This window comes from Marmota marmota, unplaced genomic scaffold, assembly GCF_001458135.2.
Source record: "Marmota marmota marmota unplaced genomic scaffold, marMar, whole genome shotgun sequence".
Taxonomy (NCBI): domain Eukaryota; kingdom Metazoa; phylum Chordata; class Mammalia; order Rodentia; family Sciuridae; genus Marmota; species Marmota marmota.
In genome coordinates, this window is record NW_026005793.1 from 474,172 (window position 1) to 493,506 (window position 19,335).

General features: G+C 34.8%; 1 protein-coding gene across 1 annotated transcript; it reads left to right on the forward strand.

Annotated features, from left to right (window-relative positions):
* Nucleotides 1-13,060: 13,060 nt before the first annotated feature.
* Nucleotides 13,061-18,919, forward strand: LOC107160974 (tripartite motif-containing protein 51-like). The gene is given in 8 exon segments (XM_015507536.2): nucleotides 13,061-13,471; nucleotides 13,767-13,862; nucleotides 15,108-15,263; nucleotides 15,266-15,342; nucleotides 16,019-16,045; nucleotides 16,930-17,027; nucleotides 18,425-18,659; nucleotides 18,661-18,919. Coding segments are annotated over 8 exon segments (1,359 nt in total).
* Nucleotides 18,920-19,335: the final 416 nt, after the last annotated feature.

Below are 19,335 nucleotides of genomic sequence, written 5' to 3' on the forward strand. Positions count from 1 at the left end.
GTGAGAGAGAGAGAGCATTAATTTACAATGGTAACCATGGTGCTTTCCTCTCCAGAGACTACCCTTCAGTTTAGAGATGTGTTGATGAAGCATGATCAATTCATCTTAATTTCTAGTTTTTTATCTAGTGATCAAACTTCGCACTTGAAAACCTCTACAATATTGTTGCATCTACTGGTATACTTTTCAAATCTAGTTTGCAAACTGAAGGTTTTAAAGGGACAGCAAATAGTTCTTTCACATCAAGGGTTTTACAATCAAATCTATACCTTAAAATTCTAAGCCAACCATGTGGCACACACCTTTAATCCCAGTGGCTCTGGAGCCTGAGACCAGAGGATGGAGTGTTCAAATCCTGCCTCAGCAAAAGCGAGGAACAAAGCAACTCAATAGGACCCTGTCTCCAAAATAATACAAAATATGGCTGGTGACATGGCACAATGGATGAGTGCCTCTGAATGCAATATTTGGTACTCACTAAAAAATCTAAATAGATGTGCATAATACTATTACATGCATAAAGAGTATGTTGGACATTTTAAGCATTTTACGGATTCTAAATTTGATAAAACTGCAAAAATATTTCATTTCAGATCTGGAAAATCTAATAAAACACAAAGTAATAGAATAAAAATTATTCAAATCACTTTACAGAAACAAATATATTAAAAAAGATATATATATATATATATATATATATATATATATATATTGATAGATAGATAGATAGATAGATAGATAGATAGATAGATAGATAGATATCAGGAAAAACAAAGCAGGTTTTTTACTTGGACAAACCCAATTAAGTTGAAAAGTAAATTCAAACAATTTTTAGGAAAGAAAGTAAACTGAAAAGCCTTTCTTCTAAGTATCCAACTCACCAGAGTCCGCTCTAAGAAAATTCACGTCTGGAAGTGAAGAAAATTTGTCAGTAACACTCAGGTCTCCAAAGCTCAGCAGCTGAAAATTTGGGCTGCTCCTTAGAGGAACCTCAGAGGAAAAACCATTATCCAGAGAAGGGCCCTTCTTAAATCCCTGAGACTCACCTAAGACCACACCCACTATAGGTTACCTCTTCTAAAAGTGCTGGATCACACTATGAGATCACAGTGATTGGCTTTATATAATAGAGTAAACAACTTTGATGAGATTTGGGGTCAGACACAAGAAAGTTCACATGACTTAGGTTTTGGAAAGAGACATTTTAACTGAAATAATTATTTTATTAAATAATACTTTGTTTTACATCAATAACATCTCAATTAAAAAAAATTGATTTATTTTTCTACTGGTGTTTAAAGTTTGAAATATCTGATTGATTTTGATTTCTTGCTTTTCTGTTACTTCTTTCTTTTGTTCCTCTCTCTCTCTCTCTCTCTCTCTCTCTTTTGTTTTTGTTTTTTGGTACTCCTTACCACTGAACCGACAGTGAAAAACATTGTATGGCATGGTGGTGCACGCATTTGACCTCAGCTATGGAAATGTAGTTAAGTGGTAGAGTATCATCAAAAGAATTAAGGAAATAAGCCTTCTCAAACCTACACTAAATTTGGGGTAAATTTTTTCTACTCAATTAAAGAAATGTTTAGTTAACCAAAAGCAGACCTGTGGCAGAGTTGAGTTTAGGACTTTCTTTTGTTATAAACTGGGATGGAGCTTGGCAGTGTGATAGATATAAACTTTCAAGGTCATCCACTTTGTGTTTCTTTGGCATATGCCAAAGATCTGTTTTTATAAAACCCAAGTGTCATAGGTAATTGCATAAAGAGAAAGATCTGCCCTAAATCTGATGGATGAATTTTTAAAAATTTTAGATAAGAAAACGATAAGATACACGCACAAACACACACACACACACACACACACACAGACACACACATATAAACACCGCCATATTGTACTAAGAATGATGAAATAATAGAAATCAACATGTTAGAGGAATAATGAATAAGTATACTTCCAATAAAGCTTCAGAATTATTCTTCAGTGTTTTTCTTGTTCTCAAGTATTTTTTTTTTTTGTTCTCAATTGTTTGATTATTTTTTTGTTTGTTTAGGGTATTGGAAACTGGTTCCAGTGGTGCTTTGCCACTGGGTTATATCTCCAGCCTGTTAAAGTTATTTATTTGGAGACCAGGTCTTACTAAGTTGCTTATAATCTCACAAAATTGCTGAATCTGGCTTCAAACTTGCAATCCTCTGTCTCAGCCTATTGAGTTGATGGAATTAAAGGTGTGTAGCACCAAGCCAATCTCTAGTACTCAGTCTTAAGTAACACCCTGGTGTCAGGTTTGTAGAGTTGGAAAATATTAATGAGAAGCTTAATTATGTTCTTCCATACTTGATTTTCTGAGTTAATCTCAAGACATAGTTAAGTTAGTAGGTAGTCTTGAGCTCTTTATTCTCTCCAAACTTAATTTTTTAAATCTTCTTTTTCTTTTTTTCAAGCTTAATTTCATTCTTAAAAATTAATTTCTCCATAATTTTAGCACTTCAGAAAGGTGTTATGAATATTAAAAGAGCCAGGATTAATGCATTACCTGGGGCACAGTAAGCACCCTATAAAGTTTTAGCTGTCATTAAGACAGCAAAAAATCCTAAAAAAACTTTAAAATCATTTATTTACAAATACAAAATTTGTTATAAATGCATAATCAGTTTATAACAAAGAACTAGAGCAGCAATTCTTATTTTATTATGGCAACAAAGACCCCTGGAGATGGTCCTGTGAGGTATTTATGAAATGGGATAATCTTTTTTTGGTTATGAATCTGAATCTCCCCATACTGAGCACCTGTGGGGCAGTAAACTTCTGTTGTCAGTGCGGCTGGGCTGCTCACTCACACACTCTCCAGAGGGGAAAATGAGAATCAAATAACCCAAGGGCAAAGAATTGTAATCTGCTTTAACAAAGAAGGTACAGTTCTCTGGCTATGAGTGAGGCACTTTTCTCAGGATTGGCAGTTTGTCTTGGTGGAGAATCAATAGACTTGAAGGGCAGTTACTTTGGGAGCTGATTTCAAAATACTGAATTAATGCTTAACCTAGTTCCACTTAACCTAGATCCTTCTTCTGTCAACACCTATGGATGACTGAGCACTAAGCACATAGTCTTTGATTTAAGCTACAATAAAAACATTGTCTACTGGGTGTCTGGGCAGCTGTGCAGTAAATCCTTCTGTTTTTCCATCACTGATTTTTGGCTTGTTATGATATTAACTGGATTCAATTGTCAGGACCAAAAACAAATAAGCAAGTACATACATAAATGCTGTATTAGTTCAAAGAAGTGGTGTGTTCCCTCAAATTTCATGATTAAATTAATATGTACTGGAAATTGATCATTTAATGTGGGCTGGTTTCAGTGTAATTGAAGATTTTTGTTGATTAGTATATATGGAGAATTTAGCCATTGTCCAACATGGTGAGTATATTTAATAATAATACATTGTGTGTTTGGAAAATAGTATGGCAGTGGATGTCAAGTATTTTATTTATTTACTTACTTACTTACTTACTTATACATCATACATACATACATACCAAGGATAGAACCCAGTGGAACTTAACCGCTGATCCAAATCCCCAATTAAAAAAAAATAAAATAAATAAAACAAGGAAGGTATTAGTGAGCATTCTTTAGGGCCTCACTGTGTTATTGAGGCTGACTTTGAACTTGTGACTCTCTGGCCTCAGCCTCTTCAGCAGCTGTGATTATAGGCCTGTACCACCATGCCTGGAGGATAAGTATTCTTATTACAAAATAGCTATGTGATGAATAGGTTATGCATAGATTAATTAGATAGGTTTGGTGATTTCACAATGTGTCTGTACTTCAAAGTGTCATGTTTACATGAGTTTATATGATTTTATTGGTCAAGTAAAAATATAAAGTTAAATTTAAAAGTTTTCTGAAATAGATTATGTAACACTGTGCTGCATTTGATTTTTTTTGAGAGAGAATATTGTAATGTTTATTTATTTATTTATTTTAGTTTTTGGTGGACACAGCATCTTTATTTTATTTGTATGTGGTGCTGAGGATCAAACCCAGCACCGAGCACATGTCAGGTGAGTGCGCTACCACTTGATCCACATCCCCAGACCTGCATTTGCTTTTTAAAATAAATTTTTATATTGCCTCACTGTATTGCTCAGGTAGCCTTTAATTCCTGTGCTCATACCCACTCTATATGGCTCTTAAAATATTAATGTTTAAGCATGACAGCCTCTGCCTATAATTCAGCTACTGTGGAAGTTGAGGCAGAAGGAATGTACAATCCAGACCAACTTTAGCAATTTAGTCAGGCCCTAAGTAATTTAGGAGACCCTGTCTCAAAACAAAATAGAAATAGTTCTGGGAACATGGATCAGTGGTTAGTACCCCTGGGAAAGGGAATTGTCAGAACCAAAAGTAAATAAACAAATACATATATAAATGTTGGATTAGTTCAAAGAAGTGTATCACTCCCTCAAATTACATGAGTAAGTGTTGATGTCTAATGGAAATTGAGAGTTTAATGTTAGCTGCTTTCACTATAATTGAAGTCTTTTTGTTGGTTAGTATGTATTTTATTCAGTGACGGATAAATTGGAATGCATTCTTTTATTCCTTATTTAGTAACAACATGTTCTAGGCATCAAGGACAGACCATTAAAAAAGCAGACGAAACTATGGAAACTAACTGCTCTCATGAAAGAGCAAATATCTACTTCTAGAGCAAGGCATTGAATAGATAGGGTTAGGAATTATCACTTACCTTCAATTAGGTTGAGTATTATGAAGGAAAATACTGTTACTGAGATCATAAATCCTGAAGAGTTTATCCTGACTAGTATAAGAAAAAAAAAATCTGACTTTAGAGATAAAACATGATTAGGGTGTGGTGGGCAGGGATAATCAAATAGGAGAAAGTGTAAGTTCAAATGACTGAACTGAACCTTTGAGTGGGGAGTGAGCTGACACAAGAGTGGAATAAATGAAGGATATAAAGTTAGACACAGCCAGAATATTCAGAACCATGGAGGTCCCTGCAAGTCTTAATTTTGAATACATTCCCTATGTCCATTGTTTCATGTATATAGAAACGACTTGTTGTTGTTACACAACTTAGAAGACAATACAATCTATTTAGAGACTGAGATCCTTCAATATTTAAAGAGTTCATTCAAACCAACGACTTAATTAAAATGGGCAAAGGATATCAAAAATTTCCAAACACATGAAAAGATGTTCCATCTGATGCATGAAAGGACTCGAAATTTTCAAACACAGAACAGAGCAGAGCAGGTACGACAGTGTGAAGGATGAGTTCCGGAGTCGAAGTGCATGCAGAGCGCGGGCAGAACTCGCGTCCTTTTACTGGACCCAGGATTTGATGTCCTGCATCCAAACAGCTTCTATGATGCCACTATGGCTCAGCGAGCCTATCCGAGCCCGCGCGCTGTAAGCTTCAGGTGGGAGAACCCGGGAGAGGTCGCTGCAGGAAAGCCATGCTGCTGGATGGCTCTTCTTGGTTAGAGCTGCAGAATGAAATTTATCAAGGAGCAGCCCTAAATTCTGAACCTAAATTCTGAACAGAACCCAGTTCTGTGTGAAAATATGCAAATTATTGTCCATTGTTGGCTTCTGCCTTCCATCCACCCTCAACTTCTAAACAATCTTGATTTCAGGGTCTCTGAATCTAAGATTTACCACAAACAAACAAACAAACAAATAACATCAGAGTTTGAGAGGACATTGCCAGGTAACAAGTTCAATATTTTTCTCATTTGCGTGTTGGCAGTAGATATCAGTGAAGAGTGTACCCATTTGGTTTTCGATGGAAGTGTACCCAGGTGGTATTAGTTGGAAGACTAAAAGGCCAGAGAAGAGTTCAAAGGAAAGTGAAACAAACCTGAACCTTTCTTCTCTCTCTGATATAAGATTTCAGATCCATCTTGGAAGGAACTTGGGTACATTTTCTCAGGAAAGGTGGTCCTTATCTCTCTAGGCTGCATTAAAAGTCAGCTTTCCAAGTTTTCAAAACTCTAAATGAAGCATCATTGTTTTCTCACAAACAATGCAAACACATATTTAGATTTTACTTTGCAATTACACAGTAACCAGAAACGAAATCATCAGGATTTTTTAAAAATACTGAAAAACAGAATAATAAAATTAAATCATTTTACTCTCAACACCCCTACAGCAACTTTATAAATGCTTTGGGAAAATACATAGTAGGTTCTTTTTTATTTCCTTCATCTTCTTTTTTTTCCCCTCGTAACTCAGGGGTATTTACCCACTGAACTACATCCCAGCCCGTTAATATTTTAAAATTCAATTATTTTATTTATTGGTACTGGGAATTGAACCCAGGGGTGCTTTAATACTGAGGTACATCCCCAACCTTGCCTGTGTGTGTAATATATATATATATATATATATATATATATATATATATATATATATATATATATNATATATAAATATATATATATATATATATATATATATATATATTTAGCTAAATTTCTTTGATCCTCACTAACTTGCATAGGCTGGCCTCAAATTTGTGGTTATCCTGTCTTGGCCTTTTAGTGCCTGGGATTACAGGAATATGCCACAACTCTTGCTCAGATCTTCTTAATAAATACAGATTTTCATACTTTACAGAGGAGTGGATGCTGTTATAAAATTTGATTTACAATTGGAAATAAAGTCTTTGTGTTTGACAATTATGGATCCCTAGTGCAGCTGTGCTTTTCAAATCCAAGATCATTTCTAGAAAGCACAGTTGTGAAACTTACCAGATCATAAATTGTATATGTGCATATGCGAATATTGGAGAACTAAAAGATCAGGTAAGAATTCCCATTCCTTCTAAAACCCTTGCTTTCCCACAGCTGAATCTTGATGTGAAGTATGCCAGGAAGGGAGGCACCCAGTTTTAAAGATCAACTTTGGTAGAGTGGCACTATGATTTTATTCTTTTGAAAACACTATTTCTAAAAATCAGTAAATAAAGAAACATTCTCACATTTTTTTTTAAATTGTTCTTTTCTTTTTGTAATAATGAGCAAATTACAGGTGTCACAGTTGTGCACACATGTAATTCCACCACTTGGGACACTAAGGCAGGAGGATCTGGAGTTCAAGGCCAGCCTGAAAAATTTAGACTATATAAAAACAAATATTAATAATCATAATGTGAATTATAAATTAAGTTGCCCCACAAAGTTCCCTGTGCTAGGAATAATCTTGGCCTTTCTCCCACACACTCTTAAGATGAATAAGGCAGTGCCAATCTCAATTCCTGCTCTTGCTGGAGGCCTTGGGAAGCATGATCTTGAATGGGAGGGCTGGAGAAATGTCCACTGTACAGAGGGATCAAAGACATTCTTGAATTAAAATTTAAAAAAAAATATATCAATAACTATATCACTTTCTACAGGACAGGATAGAAGTAAAGTCAATCTGAAGCAAAATATTTCCAAATTTTCCAAAATGCTTACGAAAACATAAACTGATGATATTTCTGCTCTATCATTTCATAAAAAAATAAAAATATTCCAAATATTACACTTAAAGTTGACCGTTGAAGGTTCAATTGTTGTAAAATCAGTGGCTGTTGATGAGAGGAAGTTCTTACAATTTTTTAAGAGATTAACCAAGGTTTTAAATGAATCTCTATTTGGTGCTTACTTAATGGATCACCCATTCAAGCATCTAGCCCAATATTGAAGAAATGCAATCTCTTGCAGGAAGTAGGAATTATTTTAGGGGCAATAGAAAAAAAAGAAAAAGAAAGAAAGAAAACAACTTCAAAGTCTAACTCATTCTTCTCCAGAACTCACAGAGTGTCTTTGGGACTGGCTGGAAGATTTCTGAACTCTGCCAGTACCACATGAAGGCCCTGATCGCTTCATAGTTATCATATTATTACTTCTGCAGCAAGTATTGGTTAGCCCACAGACATATTTCTTAGGTGAGTATACAGAAGAGCATCTCTGGCAACTTTACCATATCAAAACAAAGAAATATGTGAATTTTATTTATTAGAAAACTGAACTTGTTTTCTGTGAAGTGATGTAATTTGCTTTCTTAGAAATAATTAGACTGCTATTTTTTTTATCTTTGTACATCCCTTGGAATTAATTTGATGATTAATTTACTTCAATAATCTATGGACTCCATTGTTGTTCCTTTGTAGTATAGTAACCAATTTACATCCCCACCAAAGTGTATCATATTTCCTTTTTTCCTCACTTCCCTACCAGAATTTATTGGTTTTTTTTTGTTTGTTTTGTTTTGTTTTGTTTTTTATTCTTGATGATTGCCATTCTCATCAGAGTGAGCCTCACATTGTAACTTTGATTTGCATTTGCATGAGAGCTAAAAATAATAAATATTTATTTATTTTTCCTTCTCTTTTTTGGTGAAGGGTAGGGGAGTACTAGAGATTCAACCTAGAGGTGTTTTATTATTATTATTATTATTATTATTAACATAAATAATAATAATATCAACTATGATAATTAAATAAAATAACAAAAGTAAAAGTTCAATAGCAGGGCCATTTTTTTAAACTTTTCACTTTCTTTTTTTAAGGTACTGGGCACCAAACCTAGGGCCTCTACCATGCTGGGCAAGACATTAACACTGTCCTAAGTCCCTAGTCCTCATATGTCCCTTTCTATTTCAGTTACTGACAGTGAGCATTATGATTGATGTTAAGAGTATTCAGAATGTACAGTGTAAAAAGCTAACTAGTTAACATCACCATACTTTCCTTGTATAGGTTAACACAGAGAACATTCTCTTAACTGTGTTGGCAAAAACTGGCTTGTTTAAGTGATTGGCCATTCTCTGCAAGTTTCCCAAAAGGTTACATAAACAACTGGTTTTCATTTAGTGATGTGGAACATTAGTACAAGTGGCTCTATTTTGGTTTGGACCATTGGGGAAAGAACAAATCAGTGAACACCTATTCAATTTATTTAAGAGATAGAATATACATTTGAAAAAAAACATTTAATTATTTACAACTATAGTGCACAAATTAAAATATGCAAACACATTCAAGAGTTAAATTTTTATGATTTCATGAGATTTAATTTCCCATTTTCAATTCTTCTGTTCTTTTGTCATAAAGCTTGAGGGAGGAAAAGAAGGTTGAGGTCAGTCACCTAATTCATATAATATTTTGAGGCCTCAAAATCTTTCAATTGAGAGCTCAGGTATTTACAAGGATGTCTTTGGTTTAAGTTGGAAGTTAAATTCAGCAATTCCTTAGTTGATAAATTCTAAATACTATTTTGAAAGAGATGAAGAAAATTTAGTGAGAACTGGTGGGAAATGTGATATGGAAAAGAGATCAATGATAAGTAGTTTCTTCAATTAGTATCCCAGGTCCCATTATTTTTTATTTTGAGACAGAGTCTTGCCAAATTGTTCAGGCTGACTTGGAACTTGCAATTCTCCTGTTTTAGCATCCTTAGCAGCTGGGATTATAGACACACACCACTGCTTACAGGTGCTTCAATTCAAGCTTGGAGAAAGGTTAACTGTTTACTCATGTGTTCCCTTACCCCATCCCCTTAAATATCTTTGGGCTTCTTCCTGCATCTCTATTCCATTTCCAGATATATTTGGGATACACCCATAAGTTACTTTAAGTAACTATAATTCTATTAAGAAATTAAAAAAAAAAATTGAGTCCCATTGGCACATTCCTGTATTCCTAGTGACTCAAGGTTGACACACAAGGATCTCAGATTTTGAGAACACCCTTGGCAATTTAGAGAGGCCATAAGTAATTTAGTAAGACCCTATTTCAAAATAAATAAATAAATAAAGGTCTGGGTTAAAATGCCCTGGATGTGAACTCAGTATGCTTACCCTTGAGCTACATCTCTAGTTCTTTTTATTTTGTATTTTGTGATAATCTCTTCCTAAATTGCTGATGCTGGCTTCACACTTGGGATCCTTCGGTCTCAGCATCCTGATTTGATGGGATTACAAGTGTGACTCACCTCACCCAGCCAAGGAAGCCTCCTCTATGGAGTGAAGGATGCACTACTTCAGTAGAAGTTCAGAGCAATCTGACATCATTTCTAATACATTTTTACTGACATCCTTCTTGAAAAGTCAGGTAAGAACAAACTCTAGAGGCTGTTACTTTCCCCAACATCATTTTCTTAAATATGTTTCTGTAATTCTACATACTATGTATCAATAAATTATTTTTTTTCTAGAAAATATTTTGCTAAGTTTTAAGTAAATGATGTTTATTTTTTGACAATTATGCTTATTCGCTGGCATGCTTATATTGTGTAAACAAAGATTTGCTGATGATTTTATATCATAAACAAATCTACTATCTTATGTGTTACTGCTGTATCTGTTCATCTAGATTTGAAGAACCAGTTCATATGTCTAAACTGTTTTTAAGACCTTATAAATGTCACATGTTTATATTTTCTCAATAGGTAGTACACCAATTTTAATTGGAATGATATGTCTTTCCAGGGCACATTTATAGGCATCTGAAAACATTTATGATTGTTATAGTGTGGTGCTTTCCACTGGTATCTAATGAGTAGAGACCAAGGATTATGGTAAACATGACACAAAGTATTGGACAGACCCCTGAACAAAGAATGTTACCTAGCTCTGCTGTTGAAAATTTTTGAACTAGTGTATCTTAACTTAGGTTAATAGTAATACTCAAGGGGCTGGGATTGTGGTCCAGCGGTAGAGCACTAACCTAGCATGGGCAGGATCCGGGATCGATTATCAGCACCACATAAAAAAAAATAATAATAAAGACATTGTGTTGTGTCCATCATCTAAAAAAATGATTCTCTCTCTCTCTCTCTCTCTCTCTCTCTCTCTCTCTCTCTCTCTCTCTCTCTCTCTCCTTTAAAAAATAGTAATACTCAAAGGGCTAGAGATGTAGCTCATTAAAAAAGTGCTTGTCTAATATGCACAAGGTCCTCAGTACTAAAGCCCTTGTCTAGTATGCACAATGACTCAGGACTTCAATTAATAAAAAATAAATAATACTTAGCCATCAATTGGAGAAAACAGGTAATTAGTAGAAGTCCTACATAAATTGCAAGCTAACGTCAAAACCAAAGTTACAGCAAATTAGTTTAGTGACTAATAGTTCATTTTATAAAATAGAGAATAATTATTCCCAAAAGTTGAGCAGAGGAGTTTGGTATTTTAGATAGAAAAATGCCAAATAAAGCAGAAACAAAAATCATGTGGTTGTCTTCAAATTTACCGACCTTGTATGGTGGGAACAGACATGTAGCAATAGAAAAAAAACCTATTTTTTAGTATCCAATTGGCTTAAGATTATATTTTTTGTGTAAGAATTAAGATGGAGAAAGCTTCATTTTCATGCCCATGAAATTGCCCTGCATGGGATATTTGGCCTTTTGTCCTTTATCTTTTTAAGGGGAGTAGAGGGGACATGGGACTGAACTTAGGGATACTTAACAACTGAAACATATCTCCAGTCCTTTGTATTTTTTATTTGGAGAGAAGGCGTGACTAGGTTACTAAGGGTCTCACTAAATTGCTGAAGCTGACCTTGAATTTGTCGTCCTTCTGCCTTAGGCTCCAGAGGCGATGGGATTACAGGCTTATGTCATGGAGCCCACTTCTTTAATCCAAAGAAAAAACAAAAACAAAATCAAAAACAAAAACATAACAAAAGACAAAAAAATACAAAATAAAACAAACAAAAAAACAAAAAAAGAGTTTCTATCTTTTCTTTCCCTTGCAGAAAACCTAGGTTGTTTTTTATTTTTTTTTTTGTGAATTTATGTTTTGTTTGTTTGCTTCATATGGTGTAATTGTTAATGTGAATCATCATCATGATTGGATTAAGAGATGCAGATGATTTAGCAGATTCTAGGTGTGTCAATGAGGGTGTGTCTAGTAATGATTGGCATGTGGAATAGCCAAATGAAATGGAGACCCTCCCTAAGTGGGGCAACACCATCCAATAGGGTGATGGCTTGGATGGAATAAAAGTTGGAAGAACAAAGAAGCAGCAGCAGATGTAAGCTTGATTCTTCTTGAACTGGTTCTTGATTGCTGCTGTGAGCATCTATAATATATGATTATTGCTTCTTTGCTCTTCTAAAGCAGACTCTGCCAGTGATTTTCCAGGGAGTTTCCAGAAAGTTTCAGTCTTGGACTAGGATAGAAAAATTGATCCCTCTTGTTCTGAGGATTGACTGCACAGCTACTGGTTCTTCCAGCACGGGTGACCTTTGTGGACTATTCACCTTCTGGTCGCGTAAGCCAACCTAAAATATCCCTTTTTATAATTATACTTCCTATTGGTTCTCTTCCTCTAGATAACCATAATACATATGGGCTTTTGTTTGTTTGTTTTACTTTTAAAGAGCTGGGCTTCTATGCCTGGCTCTACAGGGATATTTTATAAAACTTTCTTGTGAACTTCTCATACTTCATTGCCCCAAATAGACTTTTTCTCCCAATCCTGCTTTCATCTCCCAGTTATTAGAAAGAGTAATGGGACAATTATGATTGTAAACTTCTTTTTCTTAAGAGAGAAGAGAGAAAGAGAGACAGAGACAGAGAGAGAATTTTTTTAATATTTATTTTTTTTTTTTTTTAGTTTTCGTTGGACACAATATCTTTGTTTGTATGTGGGGCTGAGGATCAAACCTGGACCGCACTCATGCCAGGCGAGCATGCTACCACTTGAGCCACATCCCCAGCCCGACTGTAGACTTCTTATAACCCAATTTCTATATCTAAATTCAGAAGATCAATACTCAAATTTCAATTCTGGTGGGAAAAGGAACTCAATGTGGAAGGGATGTGAGTCATCTAGTCAGAATTATGCCTGATATAAAGCTGAAGGCTCTCCTTGTGCATCAGTTCTTCTTTTGTGTCATAGAATATAGTTTATCTTGCTTTAATGAGCATTTTTAAGAAAATAAAAGACAGTTATTACTCCCCAGGCATAGTTATTGAGAACCTTTTAGCCTAAGCAGAATCAGAAGTGACCTGTTTTTTCTTCCTGAGAAACATGGATTCCAGAATCATGCAAGCCTTCCAAAAGGAAATCACCTGCCCTCTCTGCATGAAGTACTTTATAGATCCAGTCACCTTAGCCTGTGGGCACAGCTTTTGTAGGCCCTGTGTCTACCTTGGCTGGTATGACCTCCCAGATCATGTTACCTGCTCAGAATGCAAGCAGATGGTACAGAAGAGAAACTTTAAAACAAATATTTGTATGAAGAAACTGGCAGCCATTGTCAGAAAAACCAGTCTTTGGCAATTTCTGAGCTCTGAGGAACACATGTGTGGGGCTCATAAGGAGATGAAGAAGATCTTCTGTGAAGAAGAAAAGAACTTTCTCTGTTTGCTCTGCTCTAAATCCCAGGAGCATGAAGCTCACAGACATTGGCCAATCGAAATTGCTGCTGAGGAGTACAGGGTAAGTGATTCCTCTGAAGATCCATGTCTGTAAGAACAAAGAAATCAACATGGGTCTGTTTCCTTGGGGAATGCATGACTCTCTCTATGTTTCTCATTTACAATCTCTTCCAGGTTCCAAGTCTCAGGCTTCCCATATTTGAGAAACATCTGAAAGGAACAAAGAAAACATAATGACCTGGTTATTTTCAATGGGGTTAATTTATCTCTCATTTCTGGCTTCTTTCCTATGTGAAGGTCTGAATGTTACACTATTTCTTGCTGCTTCTCTGATTTATGATTTTTTTTTTTTACAGGAGAATGTGGTGAAGAAAATGCCGTGTTTATGAGACAAATATTGTGAAAGTTACAGAAACCTGACCATGGAGATATTGATTATGGGCTCATGGGAGGTTAGTTCTATGCTTCTGCCTTCAACATGAACTTAGGGGGGCATATGTGCAATGTTTAAAGTAGGAAATAGATCTGAAACTCTAGTTTTCTCTAGGATTAAACAAGAAAGGGGTAAAGTCAACAGTAAAAGTATGTCCTCAGTTCCTATTTAGAGCAGTATGGCCCTTAGCTAGGATTTCTAGCAGGGACACAGATATTATCAAAAGCATGCTGCTTTACTACAGGTAAAGGTATACTTAGTACTTAAACAACAGCTACAAAAAACAGGTCCATTTCACAATGTCATATGTGCTGGGATGATACAAGTGACAGGCAAAAGTGGCATTTGGTAGTCACTGAAAATTCAAATGCAGCTTCCAAAGCAGATTAAGCTGAATGCTGGTAGAAAATTTCAGAGAGAGGGATAAATGGTTCAAATATAAGAAGAGTCTGAAATTACCCAAATAATTAATATTTAACAACAATATAAACTATGGAGGGGAAATATGATGGATGACATAGCTTTGTGTTTTGAGTAAAAGATTACAAGTTTGAGAATAATTTTTAAAAAACTCATTTTCTTTGTGAATGTTTATCCTGAGTGTGTTATAATTTAAATGAAAATTAATTTGAAAATTGTTTCATGATAACTGTGACAAATTATAAGCTAGAAAATATGGCAGAAATCAAGGCTGCAAATATCTCTTATTGGAAAGGTTAGGATACAAATCAGAAAGAAAAATGGCCAACATGTAAATAAGTGAAATTCTGGATATATTAGAGTATGATAACTTGGTTTTTATTGAGGACAAACCATATTCAAAACATATTACTATATATCCATCCTGTCCATTATTCTGAGTAATCATGCTTAATCTTCTGTGTGATGATTTCCTTTCTAAAATTATANAAAGAAAGAAAGAAAGAAAGAAAGAAAGAAAGAAAGAAAGAAAGAAAGAAAGAAAGAAAGAAAGAAAGAAAGAAAGAAAGAAAGAAAGAAGCAGCCATGGGTATTTATAAAAAAAGGAAAGGACTAAAAATTTGTGGATTCTGAAAGTTTGACAAGATGAAGGCTTAAATATGATTGTTGAAAAGACAAACAAGAATCAGGGAGTTTCTTTATTTTATTTTATTTTTTGTTTGTCTTTTTAAAATACACAGGACAGTAGAATGTATTGTGACATATTATGCATACTTAGATTATAACTTATTCTGATTAGAATTCCATTCTTGTGATATTATAGATGAATTTAATTTTACTGCAGAACTACATAAATTTAAGAAGAGAAGCAATTAGAGTTGAGTATGGGAAGATGCCTGCAACTTACTATGAGGAAGAATGGCATCATTTAGAGAGGCTACAAAAAGAGAGCAAAGACATTTTTGAGCAGCTCAAAGAGAGTAAAACCAGAATGGCTCATATGACAGCAATATTAAAATATTAAGAGGAATGTATGAAGAGCTGAAGGAAATATGTCACAGACCAGATGTGGAGTTACTACAGATAACTACTGATACATGGGGATGTAGGCCAAGCATGCATAGCTGTTGCATTTTCCACCTGAAATCCACTTCCCGTGTTGCTTACAGTTTGGGTCTACAAATATATTTCCACACAATTGCAGTTACTTTTCTATCAGGTCACTGCTTCCAAGGATTTCTAAAAATGAAGGATCCCTCCTATGTTATGTATAAGAGACAAAATTGTATGGAGTGATTAATGTATAGTCCCCATCTGAAAATCAACAACATAATTGGGACTTTTAGAAATTCATGAAATAGTGAGCCAAACATGGGTATTCAGGTTAATTCACTGATATAACAAGATGGGGTGATTCAGGAATACAGACCTTATTGCTACTCCTTTGTGGCTACTCACCTGAGACACAGGGCCTTGGGTCCATGGTAGGCATCTTACTTATGATTGCAGCAGAGCCCAGACTCCACAGTCTCTGCCCATTCCACTCACACAGAATATTGAAGAACCAGACTTTAACAGGACTCTATAGTGGACTGTTCTCTTTTGAGTAGAGAGGAAGTGGGAAATGCATCCAAAGATGGGAGATAGAACTTCTAGTGAAGTAGTAACTTCTGGCGCTGAATCAAAAATCTCACACTGTACCTAATGGTAGAGGGATCCTGTGAAAATCACTCAGACTTTTTTATTTTTATTTTCACAGGTCTTTGGAGACACACTGCATAGGTGAGTGTTTACCTGTCTCCCAGCAGATGCTTTTGCAGTTTCTACAGTACTAGTCAGTACTACTATAGTGCATGATTCATTGGAATACTGAGTCACTATTGTCATTGATCTACTTTTTTCATCCCCCACCTACTCTTGACATCTCTCTTACTTCCTATTCTCAGTGATTTTAGGAGCAGCTTCAATAAAAATGTGGCAAAAGAGAAACCATTTAAAAATCCTTTTCCATTCCTTGTTTTCTTTCCAGTTCTGGAAATCCTATGTAGATAAAGGAGAAATACTAAGTGTTTTCAAGAGTGATGAAGTCAGACACCTCACAGAGCTAATAGAGGGAACAGTGGCTAACAGGAGAGATAGAGTGCTCCAATGTGTGAAACCTCTAGAGATATGTTATTTTTGTATGTATAAGTTGGCAGTTTTAAATGACAGTTGAAAGAAACTCAAAGCATCAGAGGTCTGTGGGTCCTCCAGAGTAGCTCAGCTCCAGTAATCAGATATCTCTGCCTAAGATTCTTCAGAAACTCTCCCTGTGAAGGAGGCAACAGCCAGTTCTAGTTTTTAGAGAAGCTTGTGTCTGCAGATAGGAAGATTTCAGTGCAAACTGGAAATGGACACCAGATTTTCACTCTTAAATATATGCAAGTGAACAGAAAACTACGTATGTTTACAGAATTTGAGGAATAACAGAAAGGATTAAAGTGGATTCCAACAGCATTTACAATATATTTGAATATTTAGGAACTGTGAATAAGAATTAATTTCACAAAGGGACAATTTCTATATTTCCATATCTGTGTGTTGCAAGAATGCTTATAAAGTGTCTCATCAAGAGAAGTCATGATTTTCTGACTGTACATATGTTAACTGCATCTTCCTTCTTGCAGGATTGGATCTATGCAGCTTTATATAGTCCAGCCTGTGAATCCAGAACTCAGTGCAGGACCCATCACTGGACTAATTGACAGGCTCAACTTCTTCCAAGGTAAGCATAAGCCCATTGGCAGTGTTCTCACAATCTATTATTTGTTGTTAGGATGACATGAGTGGTATTTCCCTTTTATTAAATATTTTACTTATTTTTACAAATAAGTAATTTGACTGCAAATTCTTGAGTATATGTCTATAGTCAAATTTACAGTGTAAAGACTGAAAGATAAAAAAAAAAAAACCTACTTAAATATAATCCAAGCTCATATGTCCTAAGGTATATATAAAACAAGTGATATAAAAATTGGAAATGTTAATAAACAGAGCTACACTCAGATTTAAGTTTCATTATTCAATTCCACACACAAATTTATGCAGTTGTTTAGTATGTTCATTATTGAAAAAAAAAAAATTGGTCCTGGCATTTTAACTTGGGGCCTCACACATATTAGGCAAGCACCCCATCACTTAGCCAGATATGCAGCCCCATTTTTTTTTTGAAACAGTCTCACTAATTTGCCCAGGCTGGCCCTAATCTTTTCATCTGCTTATCCCAGTCTTCTGGGATTTCAGGCATAAGCCACATTATCCTGCTAAATTTGAATTGTTAGGTGAAGCTTTGGGGGTAAATAGTTGACTAGAACTTTATGTTGTTTTTACCATGGGTATATATAATTAAATGACATAAAAGTTTGAATACCTATAAGAAATCTAAGAGAAGAAATCAGCTTTATCAACAAGAAAGGAAAATACACATAAAATTGATTTTGGTTTGCTCAATATAAAAAGCTATATGTTAAGTCTCAGATATTCAGGGCAGTGCAGAACACACAGAAAACTTAGGGATAGTGAAAAGTTTTACATAAATTAATTTTAAATTATTCTTTCTACAATTACAGAATTTATTGAGGAATAACAGAAAGGATTAAAGTGGATTCCAACAGCATTTATAATATTTTTGAATATTTAGTAACTGTGAATAAGAATTAATTTCACCAAATGATAATTTCTAAAATGTATATATATACATTTTTATCCAGTTATCTAAAAAAGGTTACAAGAGAGAAAATCTTCACCTCTCATCCAAATAATGATACCATTTTTTTGAAATAGGAATATTTTTCTGATACTCATTCTTGATGCCTCCAGAGAGTTCAGGGCATCCTCTCTGTAGCTATTTTGAAATAAAAATTAAATTAAAAGATATTAGTTTTATATTTTACTCAACATTTGATGTTTCACATTTTCAACAAATTTCTGTATTTGTGGCAAGGAATTTGTTTGTTCTGTAGATTTACTATTCATGCCCATAATTTATTAGATTTTAAAACCACAATCATTGTTGCTGTTACAATTTCACATTTTTCAGTAGTATCATTTCCTCTCAGAAAGACTTTTTTTTAGAATTTAACTTATTATTTACATATATGTCTACAATATTTTTTCTTACAGTTGCTATTACTCTGTGTCGTGAAAGAGCCAACTGCCATGTCTTCCTGTACGGAGATTTGAGTAGCGTGAATATTGGATGCTATCCACAAGGTGCCTCCTGGATCACTCCAACATCAGAATGCTTTCCTGCCTGGGGTACTCAGACTTTTACCACTGGCAGATATTACTGGGAGGTGGAAGTGGGAGACTCTTGGAACTGGGCTCTTGGAGTCTGTAATGATTATTGGAAAAATAACAAATTACAAGATGGATGAGGTGGAGGGGCTCTTCCTTCTTGGATGTGTTAAGGAGGGTTCCCATTGCACTCTCTTTACCACCTCCCCACTTGTACTTCAATATGTACCAAGGCCCATTGGCCGAATAGGAGTATTCCTGGATTATGAAGGTAGAACGGTGAGCTTCATTACTGTTGCTCAAAGTTCACTGATACACAGTATTCTTTACTGTTCTTTTTATCCCTGTCTCAAGCCTGTTTTCTGCTGTAGTCACATCTGACCAGACATAGATAAGGAGTATGCCCCAATGTATGGAAAATTATATATCTAAGGTAGCCTTCTTCCTTGGGTATTATCAAACATGAGAAACAAGTTATATTTTATTAACTTTACATTCCTTCTAATGTTATGAAAACCTATTTACTCTGTTATTAATTATGGTGATAATATTAAAAGCCCATATATTCCTAAAATTTATTCATTTGAGGAATATAATTGCCTATGGTACATGAAATAGAATATATTTTCTGGTTTTACTTTATTCCTGGACTGTCACAAATGAAAGAATAGATAAAGTATGATTTAATAAAGTTAAAATTCAACCTAAGAGAACATGTCTCTTTCTCTACCCAAACAAGCATGACCCTAAAGATTCAGTGGTTATAAGAACATAATTTTCCCCCTTCTGTTTTTATC